A 15,264-nucleotide genomic window follows, 5' to 3' on the forward strand; every position below is an offset into this window, starting at 1 on the left:
ACTTTTGATCAAATTAAAAAGATTTTTTTTTTTTTTTTTCAAAATAGCTCATCTCCAGTTTGCTTTGTCCTTCCCAGCAAAGCCAAAGCAAACATTCATTACACCTCACTCACTTTCTACATGTCAGCTATCACTGTTTGATGAAATAAATGATCTAGGCTTTTATGCAGATGAAATGGCTTAAACAAATGATGTCTGAGCTAACTCACCTAATAACAAAATATGACTGCACCACCTTTCATTACTTAAGTGTATTGAAAGGACACAAACGAGACATAATTAACCTTCTTTGCAATTTAATTTAATTCATTAATTTCATTTTGTTAACAAATGACTAACTTTTTTTTTTTTTACACTTATTAATATTGAATAATGCATTACATCTAATAATTTAGGTTAATTCACCATACAACGTGAGGGTAAAAGGACAAAAGGTCCTGTGTCTAGAAGATTTTGAAACCCCTTCCAGCAAATTTGTGATTTATGATACTGGACTATATAAATAATTATAACTTAGCTTTTATATTTTACTCTCTTTATTCATTTGATAAATGATTTTCTTATTTATTTCATATTGACTGCTCTTAGGGTCCATATACAGCATATCTGAGATAAATACACTTCAGTGAGACCTGAAAAATCTGAACATTCAGGTAAATAAATCCTAGGAGGACTGACTCCTTAGCCTTCTGCACCCTCTCCTTACAAGGTATGGGCTATTCTTGTTGTTGCTGTGTTTGTCTTATTTTATCATTGTACATAGGATATGGCGGTTGAGACTACATAGTATTATATATATATATATATTTTTTTTTTATTTCTAATGAACATAAAAGCCACTGCATGTATTTTTGGGCACTCTCTGTTATGTTTGTCATTGACTTGCTCATGGACTTCAGTGAGTCTTTTTTTTTTTTTTTTTTTTTTTTATCATTTAGGTGCAGTGTTTGAAAGTACACCTTGTTAATGTGTCACCATATGCATATCACAGTCCGTGTGCAGTCAGTACTTCACAGGGTTGTCTCCTAGCAGTGCTCCAACCCATGCCCCCACTTAAACCAACAGACACAGTGTCGTACGAAAGATAGTGGATTTTATTTGTACTTCTTTATTTGTTACAGCGGAGACATAGACAGAGTCACAACAACAGGAGAGAAACAGTGGTGAGCAGGAGGAAGGAGAGTCGAAAACAAAGATGTTTTACTTTTGCTTATGCCTTTCCTGCCTCCCCCTCGCCTTCTTTCACCATCTCTTTCGCTTGTCACAAGATTAAAAAACCATGCGTTCCTCTTTCTGCTACAACTTTTCCTTTCATACTTTTTTATGAGAGGCAATAAAAGAGGAGGGTAGGAAACTATTATAGTACAGTACCCCCACTCTTTTACTATGCACTCCTCTCCAATACAAAGCATTGGACAAATCCATAAAACACTCTGTTTCAGGTTGAAACTAACAGACCGTCTTAGTCAGGCTACTTACTTGTTTCAAGCAAGTGACTGTGCATGCACCACAGCACCCAAGAGACTGACCACTGTGTACACTGGACTGCATATGCATACACAATATCCGTAGGTATGATACATGCACTGTCGGCCCCAACACATCAAGACAGAATGAGTGATGGAAGGGTGAAAAGGAGGAGCAACAAGAGCCAGGGACAGAGATAGAGAGAGTGTTTCAGTGTCACAAGATTATTTTTATTGAAAATAATCCCATGTTCCCCCGTTGGTACTCACACACAAACACATCCACAGCCTTCAGTCCTCTCACTGAGTATCTCGAGAAAGGAGACTAGTCTTTTTGTAGTGAGCTGGCAAGCGGAAAGAGTGGGCCAGGGTGTGAGAGTGTGCAAGGAAGCTACGGCGTTGGAGAAGAAGGACGGAGTAAATGGTGGGGTGAGTACAGCTTCTGTTGGAGGTAGAGGTCTTGAGAGAGGGGGATTTACTCCTCCTTGTCCTCTCCGTGTGTGATGACGTAGCAGATGTTCTTGTAGTCCACATTGCCAGCCACATCAGGGGGGAAGGCAGCCCACAGGTTGGTCATCTGGGGAGGAAAGATAACAGAAATATCTTAAAAACCTTGTATAACTAAAAAACCTCTCATTGACTTTCAGGTCCAAATGTGAAACTGAATGTGACAAAGGCTGGTGAACTCACCTCCTCAGCGGTGAACCTGTCGCACTGGGTGGTCAGGAGCTCCTCAAGGCTGGAGAGAGAGAATTGAGATGAATAAATATGACAGGACTTAGGAGTCTATGACACATGGTAAGCTGAAGGTGAAAGCTCTTACAATTCCTTCTTGATGGAGCCGGTACCCTCGGGGTCCAGGACCTTGAAAGCGCTAACAATAACGTCCTCGGGGTCAGCACCTGTGAGTCACAGCAGGACACTTAATCTAACTAAATGCACTCAATTACAAGAAAAACATTTAAGCCTCTGTTATATAAATCGTATGATAGATCAAAAATGTATTCTATGTTTCCCACGCTGTTAGACGATCTTGAACTGAATGAAGTAAAGGAAGAATAAAATGCACAAGTGTGTTGACGCACCCTTCAGCTTCTCGCCGAACATGGTCAGGAAGACAGTGAAGTTGATGGGGCCGCTGGCCTCCTTCACCATGGCCTCAAGCTCCTCATTCTTCACATTCAGTTGGCCCATGGTGGCCAGCACGTCCCTGAGGTCATCCTTGCTGATGATGCCATCTCTGTTCTGGTCGATGATTGTGAAAGCCTGCCAGAAAAAGTGAGGGAAGGGGAAAGTCAGCCATAAGAAGCAGAACAACACTCCCTGTTTTTTCACCTGGTGTTCTCTCTTGTTGTTTCTCTCTAATTACAACGGTGAAAACTGAGATCCTCACATGCTTCAGAAGTTCTTGTCACAAGACTTGGTTATGATAATTATTTGTGTGAGATAGTCTGCCAACATAAACGTGTAAATGTGGAGCTGTTCTCCACCTCTCCCTCCTCATAGCTGTGTGCGGCCCCCTGTGAAACCAAAGATGGAACTGCAAACCTTTTGGGACTTGGCAGCTGGTCGGCCACTTGTCTTTCTAAGGTGTTAAAATGGTCTCGGAATGTGAGACAAGCCCCTTGCGACATTTAAGGAGAAGGTATTGATTACAGCTGTCACCCCCTACCCACTTTTGCCTTGTGACCAAATCTTCTGATCATGCCCTCAGTGTTCTTTAGTGTCCTCTAATCTTTTAACATGGCTATTATATGTACTCGATCCTTTCTACCAATCAGAAGTAGAAGAAAAGAAGTATCCGCTGTTTTGTGTAATCTAGTCATTTTCAGTCTGGTGAAGGTGCTTCATCCAGAAATGTATTTTTTGGTAAAGTAACATTTTGTTCCTCTTTCTCATTTCCTTGATTGCAGGAACATCAAGTGAATTTCCGTTCTTTCTACCTTGAGCCCATCTTTCCTGCTTTGATTAATGTCAGACTCGACCAGCTGTTGGGCAGCATTCCAGTGGGGTCACAGTGGGAGTGTTTCCAGCCACTGAGGAGGATTACCAAGATATCCCAGGGGAGCGGTAGCTGCTGTCATCAGTAAAGCTCAGATTTACTGTGGTTTCATGCTGATGAGGACATTTTTGCTGTCATGAAGCTAAAGCAGTCACGTTGACATGTTTTGGGAGCTACGGTAACAGTACCTCCGAGGTCAAATGATCCATGGAGTCATGACTTACACAAGCTCCACAAAAAAGCACAATACTCCAAAATGCATGGCCTAAGAGGACTTTAGTTCTCACAGCTACACAGCTTTATCTACCTTTGTGATGGGAGATTCTGTGAAGAAATATTTACCTCCTTGTACTCCTGAATCTGGCTCTGCTCAAACATGGAGAACACATTGGAGGATCCACCCTCACCCTGCTGCTGCCTCCTCTTGGCCTTCTTGGGTGCCTGAGAAAAGGGGACAAAAAGTTCAAATATGCGTAACACACATTAACTAAAACAAATGATTATGCCAAATATCTCAGAAGGTAGAAATATAAAAATCAACAGTCTTTTGTGTGATCAAGAGTAAAAGGACACACAGGACTGTTCCTCTGAAACTGTGCTTCCTGGCTAAAGATAAATTAAACGTACAAAAAAGAAGTACATGTAAAACTGAATCTCTGTGTTTGGTGCATTTTATCAACTAAATTGCAAATTCTATGGTTTTTTTCTTTTTTGAAGAGGAGGATCACAAATGTTCTAGGCTTAAGTTACAACATAACGACTATGGGGACAGTATTGTTAAGTATTTCATGCCCCAGTCACATGGTAATGTTTAGGCTTATATTTGCGAAATGTTTTCTCAAGTCAGAGGATTAAGTAAGATTGGGTCCACAATCCACAATTTGTGATGCTCGAATTCCAAATTTTGCTTCATTGGTTCTTGGTAATCCAGATAGCAAATGTATCAGTGATGCTTTCAGCTCATCTCTTCAGTGTAGAGAAGATCCTATTTCCTAGAGACTGTTCTTCCAAGGAACATGGCCACACTCACCATCTCTCAAGTTTGTGGGGTTGTTGTTGGTCAAGAAGAGAAGCCTACGCCAAGCCGATGTGACTGACATGTAAGTATTGGCCCCTTGGGGCCTTATATACTAGCCCATGGGGGGCTAACTTTAGCCACACCATCAGGTTTGGCTGGAAAACAGAGCTGGGGGAAAGTAACAGAAAGAGGGAGGAGCGAGGAGGTGACAGGACATATCATCTTACCGATGCTCCAAAATAGGCTCCAGGAGTCTTGGAATGAGGTGAATTCAATGCCAACACACAACCCTGACTTTGGTGTCATCTGTGGACTAATATGGCCAAACTGATAGGCCATATGCTGAGGGATAACTGAATCCACCCTGTGCCCTTCCTCTTTTTATTCCTGACACACTGAGTCTTTGTTGTGGCTATTTTTGTTGCATTTATATCTGTCGTCAGAGAACAAACCTTGATGTGTGATAGCTGTTTATTGCTGCTTTGCTGACTTAATACACACTAAGTCCAGGACACATCCTGCAGCCGACCTGACGCTTTCTAATAATTAACAGCCACATGCAGCCAAAGGTGCCAACATGTATCTCCAGTTAACATATCCTGAAGTCACCACCTGTCTGGATGATAAGTCTGGTGTGTAGTTTGTGCCCACTAAGAAATCACTAGTGGCCAACAGGGTTTATAAACAGTAGTGAAATTTGAAAACAGTTGGCTGATGGAGCTTGATACTGGTCCAAATTCTGACGCCCAACTACTAGGCCTCAAGATATGGTGTCCATTTTATTAACAGCAAACATAAACAGGGACTCTGCATAGACGGTGTTTATTTACATACATACAGTAAACATGATTTATAGATCTTAATTAGTGTTTCTCGAAGGATGCACCCAATGGAACGCTATGTTGTTAACAGTATTGCAAAAAATCATACACACCATGCAATTAGACGTCTAAGGCAGCATGTTCCATGAATATATCCACAGGTATATGTACAAAATGAAAATGAAATTTAAAAAGTAACTATTTTATTAGCTCTGTTCTTCAAGAATTATATTATTCAGATTCAGGTTCAGAATACTATATAACTCAGTGCTTAATTTTCACATCCTCCACATCTGCCTGTGACAGTACAACCTTCAAATATCGAGATCTGTTATTTAGAAACATGAAATTTATCAAACTAAATGAACAGCTTTCCCACCATGGATGCACTAATTTTGGTTACTACTGCAGCTTCCCAGTATAGTTGCTTTAAAACAGGGGACAGTGACCCACCCACTGAACTCCTTATATGTGCGCCATAGGCTGCCATCAATCATGCAACTATACAGCCTCGGAATGTATCGGGATCCCGCGTTAGCAGGAACTGATACTGTGTCTTTGCTTCAGTTGTGGGCCTGATATTTCATATGGAAAATATGACCTAATTTTTACCCAAAGGTACCCAGTGTGTGTGAATTTTCTATCACCTGGACACTGATTTTATTTGATTCAAGAAAGCAATTATTTAGGTCAGAGGAAATGATTTTGGTCTTAACTCTTGTGTGGAGAAGGCCGTCAGCAGAGGAGCAGCCATTTCAAGTATGGGCTTGAAGGTGAAAAGAGAGAGAGGCACACATACAGACAGAGACCAAGCACTGTCAAAGACCATAAAAACAAGACAGCTGTAGACTGAAATAGCGCCGTCTCCCCCCGCCATTCTCTTTCTCAGCCGTTTTGACTCGCCACGAAAATTCAAGTCTTCACCCTTCTTGGCCTGCTTTACCCCCATTCAGCTTCTTATTCTTTTCATACACAAAGCTGACTTTAGTGAGTGCAAGTTTAGAGACTTTTGTATATTACAATAACAGTCACTGAAACTGACTAAACTACTTTTACCATTTAAAAGTTTTTCCTTTTACCTTATCTGTTACATAATAAAGCAGACTGACAGCTTGGTTAATATTATAAAGGTGGTAGCGTGTTGCCTGTTTTCTGTCTTCACATGAATATCAATGAAGTGGAAAAAGGAGCAAAGGTCAAAGGAGCAGATCAGGGATCATTTATTGAAGCTATGGCAATGAGTAAATAAAAAACATGTACCTTCTTATCTTAAATATACACTAATATATTCTGACAATTAATGTGGCTCTCATTCCTGTTTATACTGTATTTTACATAGCATTGAAAATATTTTTTTTAATCAGCCAAAATCTATCAGGTTTCCTTCTGCATCATCACCGTGTCCCTTTTTTGCCCAATTAGCAATCAGTTCTTTCACTTCCTTTCCAAAATCTTCATGCATTTTGCTAAAGTCCTCCGTGGTGCCTGACATGACCCCTGACCACTCCCCCATAGGTGCAGGGAGGCTGTTTGCAGGCGCTACATTTGCGTTCCTCTTGGGCCAGAGTTTAGGTGACCTCCTACTTGCTGATTTGGTTGAAGTGGGTGGAGGAGGTTGAAGCATTGGGTTTTGGCTCAAGTTGGGTCCAGATCCTAAAGCTGATGCTGAGAAAGAAGGCAGCGTTGAGACATGTGAGATAAAACTGCCAGCAGCAGGATATCCTGCTCCTGCTGTGCTGAAATTTGGCATGGTGAAACTGTTGACTGGATCACTGGAGTATTCACTTAAAGCTTCTGTGGAAAGAAAACAGAAAAACAAAGCTGTAACTATGACTTACTATTCTAAATCTTTTAGACCCTAAACATGAACACACAGAGATGTAAATATCAAACTTAAATGTCACAAAATACATAAAGAAAAGTTAAACATATGCTTAATAATATAAAAGCATAATATGGATTGAGTAAAACTGACATTAAACTATCAAGCATTACCACAAACACCCACAAAACGCTGGTAGGAAGAAATTAACTAATAAAAACAGTTGACTGTAAATTGATTTTTACTTCCACAAAACATGGCCATCAATCATTAAAATGTATAACGGGTATTTTTTTACTGCATATTTCCGTGTCAGCAAGTGTGCACTAAAAAACAAACATGCATAATATTAGGAAAATCAACTCAGTAAATTAAACCAAGCAAGAGACTTTTTAATGCAATTAAGTAATCTTTGTTTTGAAATCTTTATCATAAGGCTGGCCAAAAACTTAGTCAATGTTATGGTTAATTCATGATTTCATTCATTTACTCATGTTAAAACATGATTCAAAGAAGTTTTTTTTTTTTTTTAAATCTGTACACTGTAGGTATGCAATATGAACAAACAACAAAAGCAAATACTTAGGGGGGGGGTAAATGAGCATTATTTGTGCAGCAGATGACGATGACACGTACACACAAACTTGGTTTACACACTTTATTAGCAGTTCATTTTTGTCTTCTTTAGGGATGTAATGATATGAAAATTTCATATTACGGTTATTGTGACCAAAATTATCACAGTTATCATTATTATCGTGGTATTATTGAAATTGTGCTCAAAATGTTAAAAAATTACTTATACACACACTGAAATAATTTAACCAATTTGTATTTAAAAAATTAAATAAATAAATAAATAAAAATAAAAATAAAAATAATAGGTACAATGTACCTTCTGTTGGCAGAAACATTCAAATATTAACCCTTAGTAGTCTGAGCCTATTTTGGCCGTTTTTCAGTACTTTTGATTTTGCCTTTATATACTATAAAAAGAAATGTTTACTATACCAATGTTTGTTTGTTTGTTTTTTTTCAGCACAACTTCATTTATATCATCTGCCAATTAGTTTTTCACTTTAACCTACTATATCAACATAAAAGGACAAAAAAAAAAAAAAAAAAAAAATATATATATATATATATATATATATATATATATATATATATATAAAATCCGATTTGAAAAATGTATATAATTTATTGCATAAATAACACAAAGATGCTTAACGAACCTTTTCAAAGACTTTAAAAGTGAATATTGGTTCCTAATATTAGGAATATAAAATCAAAATTATCATAAATTAAAACTATACTCAAATATTTGACATGAAAGCATAGCTTTACAAAGGGTTTTTTTTCCCTTAAAAGTGTGGTAATCAAGCACGGTTATCATGATAATTAGAATTTAAATGGTAATACTAACCATCTGCAATTTTACCGTGGTTTATCGTTATACCGGTAATCGTTACATCCCTAGTCTTCTTTCTTTGAAGTCATTGCTGTGTGCTTATTGTAGTATATTACTGCATATATAGCTCTGTCTCCTGTTTGTTCTGTGCATGCTGCAACCAATCATTTCCCATCCTAGGAATAATACAGTATTTCTGATTTGTTAAAAAATAAAATTAATTTTAATTAAAATAAAGCACCACTGGCAGGCATTCACACATTCTGCATTTACTACAACAAACAAAGACACATGTCGGCTTTTTGTTGAGCAATAAAGTTCACTGAAGGAAGTGAACTTTACATATTGTTTTAGCCAATTTATAGTTTGAGGAATTAACTAGTTTTAGTTAGAAGTTGTTTTTGTTTTTCAGTTATTATGAGGAAAGTCTTGATATTTAGAAGCTGAAATATGTGTCATGAACATGACGCATGACAAAATATGATGTACTAAAAGGTGCTATACTGTGCAAAGCCATTTTTATTTATTTTTTATTAAAATGCATTATATATATGCAAATTATTAAAAAGTGCTGAATGTGGTATACCAACTACAATATGAATCAAAGGGGAAAACAAAGCTCTTTTTACCTGCAATTTTACTTTGCTTATAGCATTGTTTCTTGTCATTTCTGTTAAGGTAATTTAGTTCTCAAGCATTTTTGGCAGTTTTTAAGATGCTAGAGAGCTCTTAAAAACCCAGAATAGCAAGAATTTTTGATCTTGTGCAGAAAAAAAAGACTTTTTAGGATATTAGTGGCTCCATACAAAGCAGAAACATCAATCACGTTTTATAAATTACAGTAAAATTAAATGCACTTGAATTTCCTGCTACATCTTCAAAATCTACTTCCATTCTCTGACATAATAATAATAATAATAATAATAATAATAATAATAATAATAATAATAATAATAATAAAAATGACTCAAAGCTCAGTTTCTGTGTAAACCATGTATGTACATATACTAGTAGACAGATAATGCCTTTTATACCTGTACCATGATGTACACTGCAGCTGATGTGATACACAAAGCCTCTCACAGCTGCTCTGCACAACAAAGAACTCTGTCTTTCCCCTCAGAGGACAATAAACCCAGCCTGTTCCGCTACATCTCTCACCTCTGTACTTCTTCTCCATGTCCATCACCAGCAGCGCCAGGTAACTGTGGCTGGCCGACAGCAGCGCTTTGATCCAACTCTCCTGACTGACCTGGTCCTCGGCCGCAAACTTGTACGTGCGCAGTCCCGGTTCGCTCCACACCAGCGAGAAGGCAAACTGCTCCTCGGACTCGCACAGCTGGACGGTGCAGCCCTCCAGAACAATCACTCCTATCACGTCCCGGTCGGCTGGACGGTCCTTGTAGAAGAGGAGGTTCCCCTTCAGCACACACCAGCGCTTCTGATAGGAAGTGTTGAACTCACCCTGAGGGACAGTTGTGCCATTTGTGGTTTACTGTCACATGAACAAATGGCTTCAGTCTCTTACACAAGATGTTGAACAGTTGAAATAGTGCAGGGAATTTCTTTGGTGTGTTCACTGTTGCGTAAAATAATGTAGCAAGCCTTATTTTGTTTTGTCATAATTTTACATACAATGTTCATTATGTGTTTCAGCTACTTCACTTTACAAATTGAGACTGGGGTCAATTCATGCTTAGTCTATAAATAAACACAACATGTACAAAAATAAGCTAAAAGTTGAATTAAATATATTTAAATTTTAACCAATACCAGTAGAACAAAATATAAAAATACTATATTGAGTACATTTTAATGCATACAGACCCAGTGCTGCACTGGAAAAAATTTAAATCTTACCAAGTGTATTTTTCTCATTTCCAGTCAAAATATCTCATCACACTTAAAATAAGACATAATCACCTAAAGAGTAACTTTTCAGTGAGATATAGGAACTTATTTTTAGACAATAGATCTTGAAAATCTTATTTTAAGAAATCTTACAAAGATAATTTTCACTTGTTCCATTGGCAGATTTTTTTGCTTGAATTAAGTAAACAACGTGAATCGATCTATATGCAGTTCATTATTATAAGCTATTTGTACTATTTATGTAAATCTAGCAAAAATGGGGATGTTACTGAGTAAGGTGTGAGCAAATAATTATCAATACTTGAAAAATAAACAAAACAAGTAAATCTCACCAAATTTTACCTGCAAATTTAGATTTTTTTTTTTTTTTTTATTTTAAAGACAGCAATATCCACATACTATTTCATGTGCAATCAGGGTCATGTACAAATGTTTACACTGTACATTTCCTTCACTGGTCTGTAAATATGCGCATATAACTTGAATTAAGCAAAAAAAATCTTGAATTATGCAAAAAAAATGGAACAAGTGAAAATGATCTTGGTAAGATTTCTTGAAATGAGATTTTTAAGATCTATTGTCTTAAAATAAGTACTTATATCTCACTGAAAAGTTACTCTTTAGGTGATTGTCTTATTTTAAGTGTGGTGAGATATTTTGACTGGAAATGAGAAAAATGCACTTGGTAAGATTTTGTATTTTTCCAGTGTACTTTTGTGGCACCTCCTAAATGAATGTTTCTCTCTATTTAACCTTTCTTAAATTCTTGATTTATTATCATTTATTATAACATTATCCTCTGCATTTTCCATTTTTCAGTGTAAACCATGTATTGTCCTATATTTAATTCACTGATTTTGTAGATGTTCATAAAAGCTCAGAGTAAATTCAAAGGTTATTACATCACAGCATAAAAAACTGAGAAAAGGTTACTTTTCCAGCAAATATATCAAAACCTGAATATAAAACAAGCATCTATCACCACTATCATTTGTTAAACCCCATGGGTTTTACTGGTGAATTAATATTCTGGAAGATGACGGTGTATCCACGTTCACTATGGAGCCTCTAAAGGTCCAACTGGGTCCTGTCTGATGACCATGAAACTGTATTTTACTTCAATTATTTACATGTATTGAAAGGATTAGTGGCTCAACAGGTATTAAACATTTTAGATCAGTAGATGGTTTTGGTTGCCAGCACCTGTTTGGGTCTTTGGGAGAATAATTGCATGTATTTTTACTAATTTTAAAGCCACCAGCATACGATAGGACTGTGATGATATTGAAATTTTAGCTGATAATAATGTTGACTCTAATAGTAAGTCTAATAATAATGTAACTATACACATTTACCTTATGAGGATAAGAGGCAGAGAATTTAGCAGTTATATAAAATGACTCATATCAAAATAAACTGCTGTATTGTTAGTGAAAGTCTTCTGAGCACTGATGAAAATGTAACAGCTAACCTGGAGCTGATCAGCTTAAGCTTTGGTGACATGTATCACTGTGAGGTTGTGATATCAGGACTCATCGCCAAACCCTCTCCTAATGTTTATAACCATTAGACCCGTGGTTCAGTAGTGTGGATTTGATAGCTGTGATGGGAAAAATTAGTGACATGTTTAGTCAAACTTGGTTATTTTTAACTTCTCTTTGGACAATAGAAAAAAGAAAATAAGACATTCAAGTCCTTGTGTCTTTGGCTTCATAATAAAAAGCAACTCCAGGTGTCATTTGTCTCAGAAAATGACTATTCAGATAATGTCAGATCTAATCAGGGGACGTTATAAGTTGCTAGTCTACAGATTAGATGTTAAAGATCATCATAAAGGTTGTCCAACAGTTTTCACATAATAGTTGTTTATTGAGTGAACTGAGCCACTTCTCCCATAAGACTCCATTCAAACAGAACAGACTCTGGTCTCCCTGCAAAGACCCCAAGGCTGAGTTTGTTTACACCTGTAGACTGGAATCCTTCCTCTTTAGTCAGAATAACTTTATTTTTGTTCTGCATTGAACTCACAGCAGCAGAAGAATGTGGCGCAACAAGATGATGTCATTAAAAAGCACCAGTCCAATGATATAAAACGTAACCATGTATTTTTTTTTCTTAGATCTTTATATTTTAAGTTATTATTATGATTCATATATATATATATATATATATATATATATATATATATATATATATATATATATATATAATTTTTTTTTCTCAATAAAGTTGGAAAAATAGAATAAAATAAAATAAAACAAAATATAATCATATATTTTTCTGTTCTGTCTCTCCCACCTGCTAATACACAAAATGGAGACGATTATTGCTGTGATGAAAAATTATGTTATTACCTACAATAACTGCAATACTGTGAACATGTAAAAATTATAATAGACCTAGTTTTAATCATTCCCAAAAGCCATCTAATTTTTGATTTTTTTTTTTTTTTTTTTACATATTTTAATTGTGCTGCATATGCTTTACTTTGCTGGTTGAAAACAAAAAAGACAATAGTAACAACTAGTAACAACAAGTAAACAACTGGATATGATCTATATGCAGTTCATTATTATAAGCTATTTGTACTATTTATGTCAGGGGTGGGCAATCCTGGTCCTCGAGGGCCGGTATCCTGCATGTTTTAGATGTTTCCCTCTTCCAACACACCCAGTTCACATGATAAGCCTATCATCAAGCTCTGCAGAAGCCTGATAATGACCTTCAGGTGTGCTGGAAGAGGGAAACATCTAAAACATGCAGGATACCGGCCCTCGAGGACCAGGATTACCCACCCCTGATTTATGTCAATCTAGCAAAAATGGAAATGTTACTGAGGAAGGTGTGAGCAAATAATTATCAATACTTACTTGAAAAAAAAAAAGAGTTAATCTCACCAAATTTTACCTGCAAATTTAAATATATTTTTTTAAGATAGCAATATTCACAGACTATTTCATGTGCAATCAGGGTCATGTGCAAATATTTACACTGTACACTTCACTGGTCTGTAAATATATATATGTGTGTGTGTGTGTGTGTGTGTGTAGATTTTTCATCCCAATTTTAAATCTTTAATTCTATATTTGTTCATATTTTATTACTATCTTTCCAGTTCTTCATGCTCATTTTATTGTAAATGTTGTTGTCTTATCTTAAATCATATTTTTTGCTTATTAAACTACATTTTAATTAATGTCTTATTACTTAGAATCAACAATTTTCTTTTAGTAACCACTGATCACATTTACCATGTTTGACACTAGTTTAAATACTTTATTACCCTATATTTTACCATGTTTCAGACTGTGATGTTTAAACCTTTATTTCCCATATAAGAATATATTTATTACACTGCATGTTCAAAAAGTTTGAAACTTACTTTTGCATAAATGTGCACATTTCATCAAAGCTGCATCCTGGGTGTCTTACCTTCTTGTACAGGTAGCCTTCTTTGTCCACAGGTGAGTTACAAGCCTCATAATAGGAGACAACCTTTTCATGTAACTTCATTTCACTGAACCTGCCACGTCAAAACAAAGTATTTCAACACATTTCCTTCCTACTGTCTTCTAAATTATTCATATGTGCATGTTTAGCAGTAGCTTCATACTGACGGACTTTAACGAGTACAGTTCGGGCTTTTCCGTAAACTAAACGAAGAAAATGTCCCGAAATGAACCGAAGTGAAATAAAAATATTAAATAGGTCAGTTTCGTCTTCTCTAATGAAAGTTTCAGCTCAATTTTGCTGTAAATTCAGATGGAAATATGCCAAACTGACGGCCATGAGTAACCACCAACTGTTTACATCTGTTTTAGTCGGTGTATGTCTGCACTGCCTCAGTTTCAGCCAGTTTGGCGTTAATGTCTGCTTCTTAATGCGTCTATATTTCACAGATAAAGTTACAGGAGAGACATTTAGAGGGTCCAGGTTCACATGGTTTGTGCTTACTCACCTTTCTGGAGTGTGTTGTGTGTTTCAGTTCCCTCTGTGGGTGTGTGTTAATCACTTCCTGGTAGCCGAGGTGAACGCAATACACGTCAACAACACACTGCACACAACAACCCTCATTCTGTTTGTCTGAGTGTGTTTTTTTTTTTTTTTTTTTTTTTTGGTACTTTCTAATCAGTCCACATAGTCCATTTATTTACTTTTTACTTTTATATGTTCAAATCAGGTGACAGTTCTTGAATAAATCTATTTATCACTATTAGAAATAAGCCAATAAACCAACTATTCTTAAATTATTATTATTATTATTATTATTATTATTATTATTATTATTATTATTATTATTATTATAACCTTTATGTAACCAGGAAAAAAGCTCATTGAGATTAAAAAAAATCTTTTTCGAAGGTGTCCTGGCCAAGACAACAGCAGCAGCAGAAGTTACACAAAATGGAAATCACAGCCATACATCCACACTAATATACATAAACTGAATGACAAACTTAAAACTGATAAGAACATACATATAAAACATCACCATTATTTTAAAAGGTATTAAAAGTATAATAACTAAGCCAATTCCAATTCAATCAATTAGAAAAAACATCTACACCCACATTTTTCCTTTTTCCACTGATTTCAAATGACTTTGAATGTATTAAAAGAAAACCAGTTCCTTCTGTAGGTTGTTCCATGCAGTGGGAGCAGGATATTTAAAAGCTTTCTTTCCCAGTTCTGTTCTGACTTTTGGAACCTGTAAAGATAACAGATCCTGGGCCCGGAGACTGTAATTATTCAAGTCATTCCAACAAGCGTAGACCGCCAAATATGACGGAAGCAGACCTAGGATACATTTATAAATAAAAGAAGAAAAGAAGAAAAGAAAATCTGATCATAT

The 15,264-nt window shown here is 36.2% G+C and overlaps 2 protein-coding genes across 2 annotated transcripts; both read right to left on the reverse strand.

Annotated features, from left to right (window-relative positions):
* Positions 1–1,076: 1,076 nt before the first annotated feature.
* Positions 1,077–4,720, reverse strand: mylpfb (myosin light chain, phosphorylatable, fast skeletal muscle b). The gene is made up of 6 exons (XM_030121587.1): positions 4,499–4,720; positions 3,811–3,909; positions 2,552–2,732; positions 2,290–2,368; positions 2,157–2,205; positions 1,077–2,043 (listed from the first exon to the last, which is right to left on the reverse strand). Exons 1-6 carry the CDS (start codon positions 4,499–4,501, stop codon positions 1,942–1,944), a joined length of 513 nt encoding a protein of 170 aa, XP_029977447.1. The 5' UTR covers positions 4,502–4,720; the 3' UTR covers positions 1,077–1,941.
* Positions 4,721–6,503: 1,783 nt separating this feature from the next.
* Positions 6,504–14,445, reverse strand: LOC115410127 (sesquipedalian-1-like). The gene is made up of 4 exons (XM_030121586.1): positions 14,371–14,445; positions 13,845–13,935; positions 9,702–10,005; positions 6,504–7,101 (listed from the first exon to the last, which is right to left on the reverse strand). The coding sequence occupies exons 2-4, from the start codon at positions 13,923–13,925 to the stop codon at positions 6,668–6,670; spliced, it is 819 nt and encodes a 272-aa protein (XP_029977446.1). The 5' UTR covers positions 13,926–13,935; positions 14,371–14,445; the 3' UTR covers positions 6,504–6,667.
* Positions 14,446–15,264: the final 819 nt, after the last annotated feature.

Source organism: Sphaeramia orbicularis, chromosome 19, assembly GCF_902148855.1.
Source record: "Sphaeramia orbicularis chromosome 19, fSphaOr1.1, whole genome shotgun sequence".
NCBI lineage: Eukaryota > Metazoa > Chordata > Actinopteri > Kurtiformes > Apogonidae > Sphaeramia > Sphaeramia orbicularis.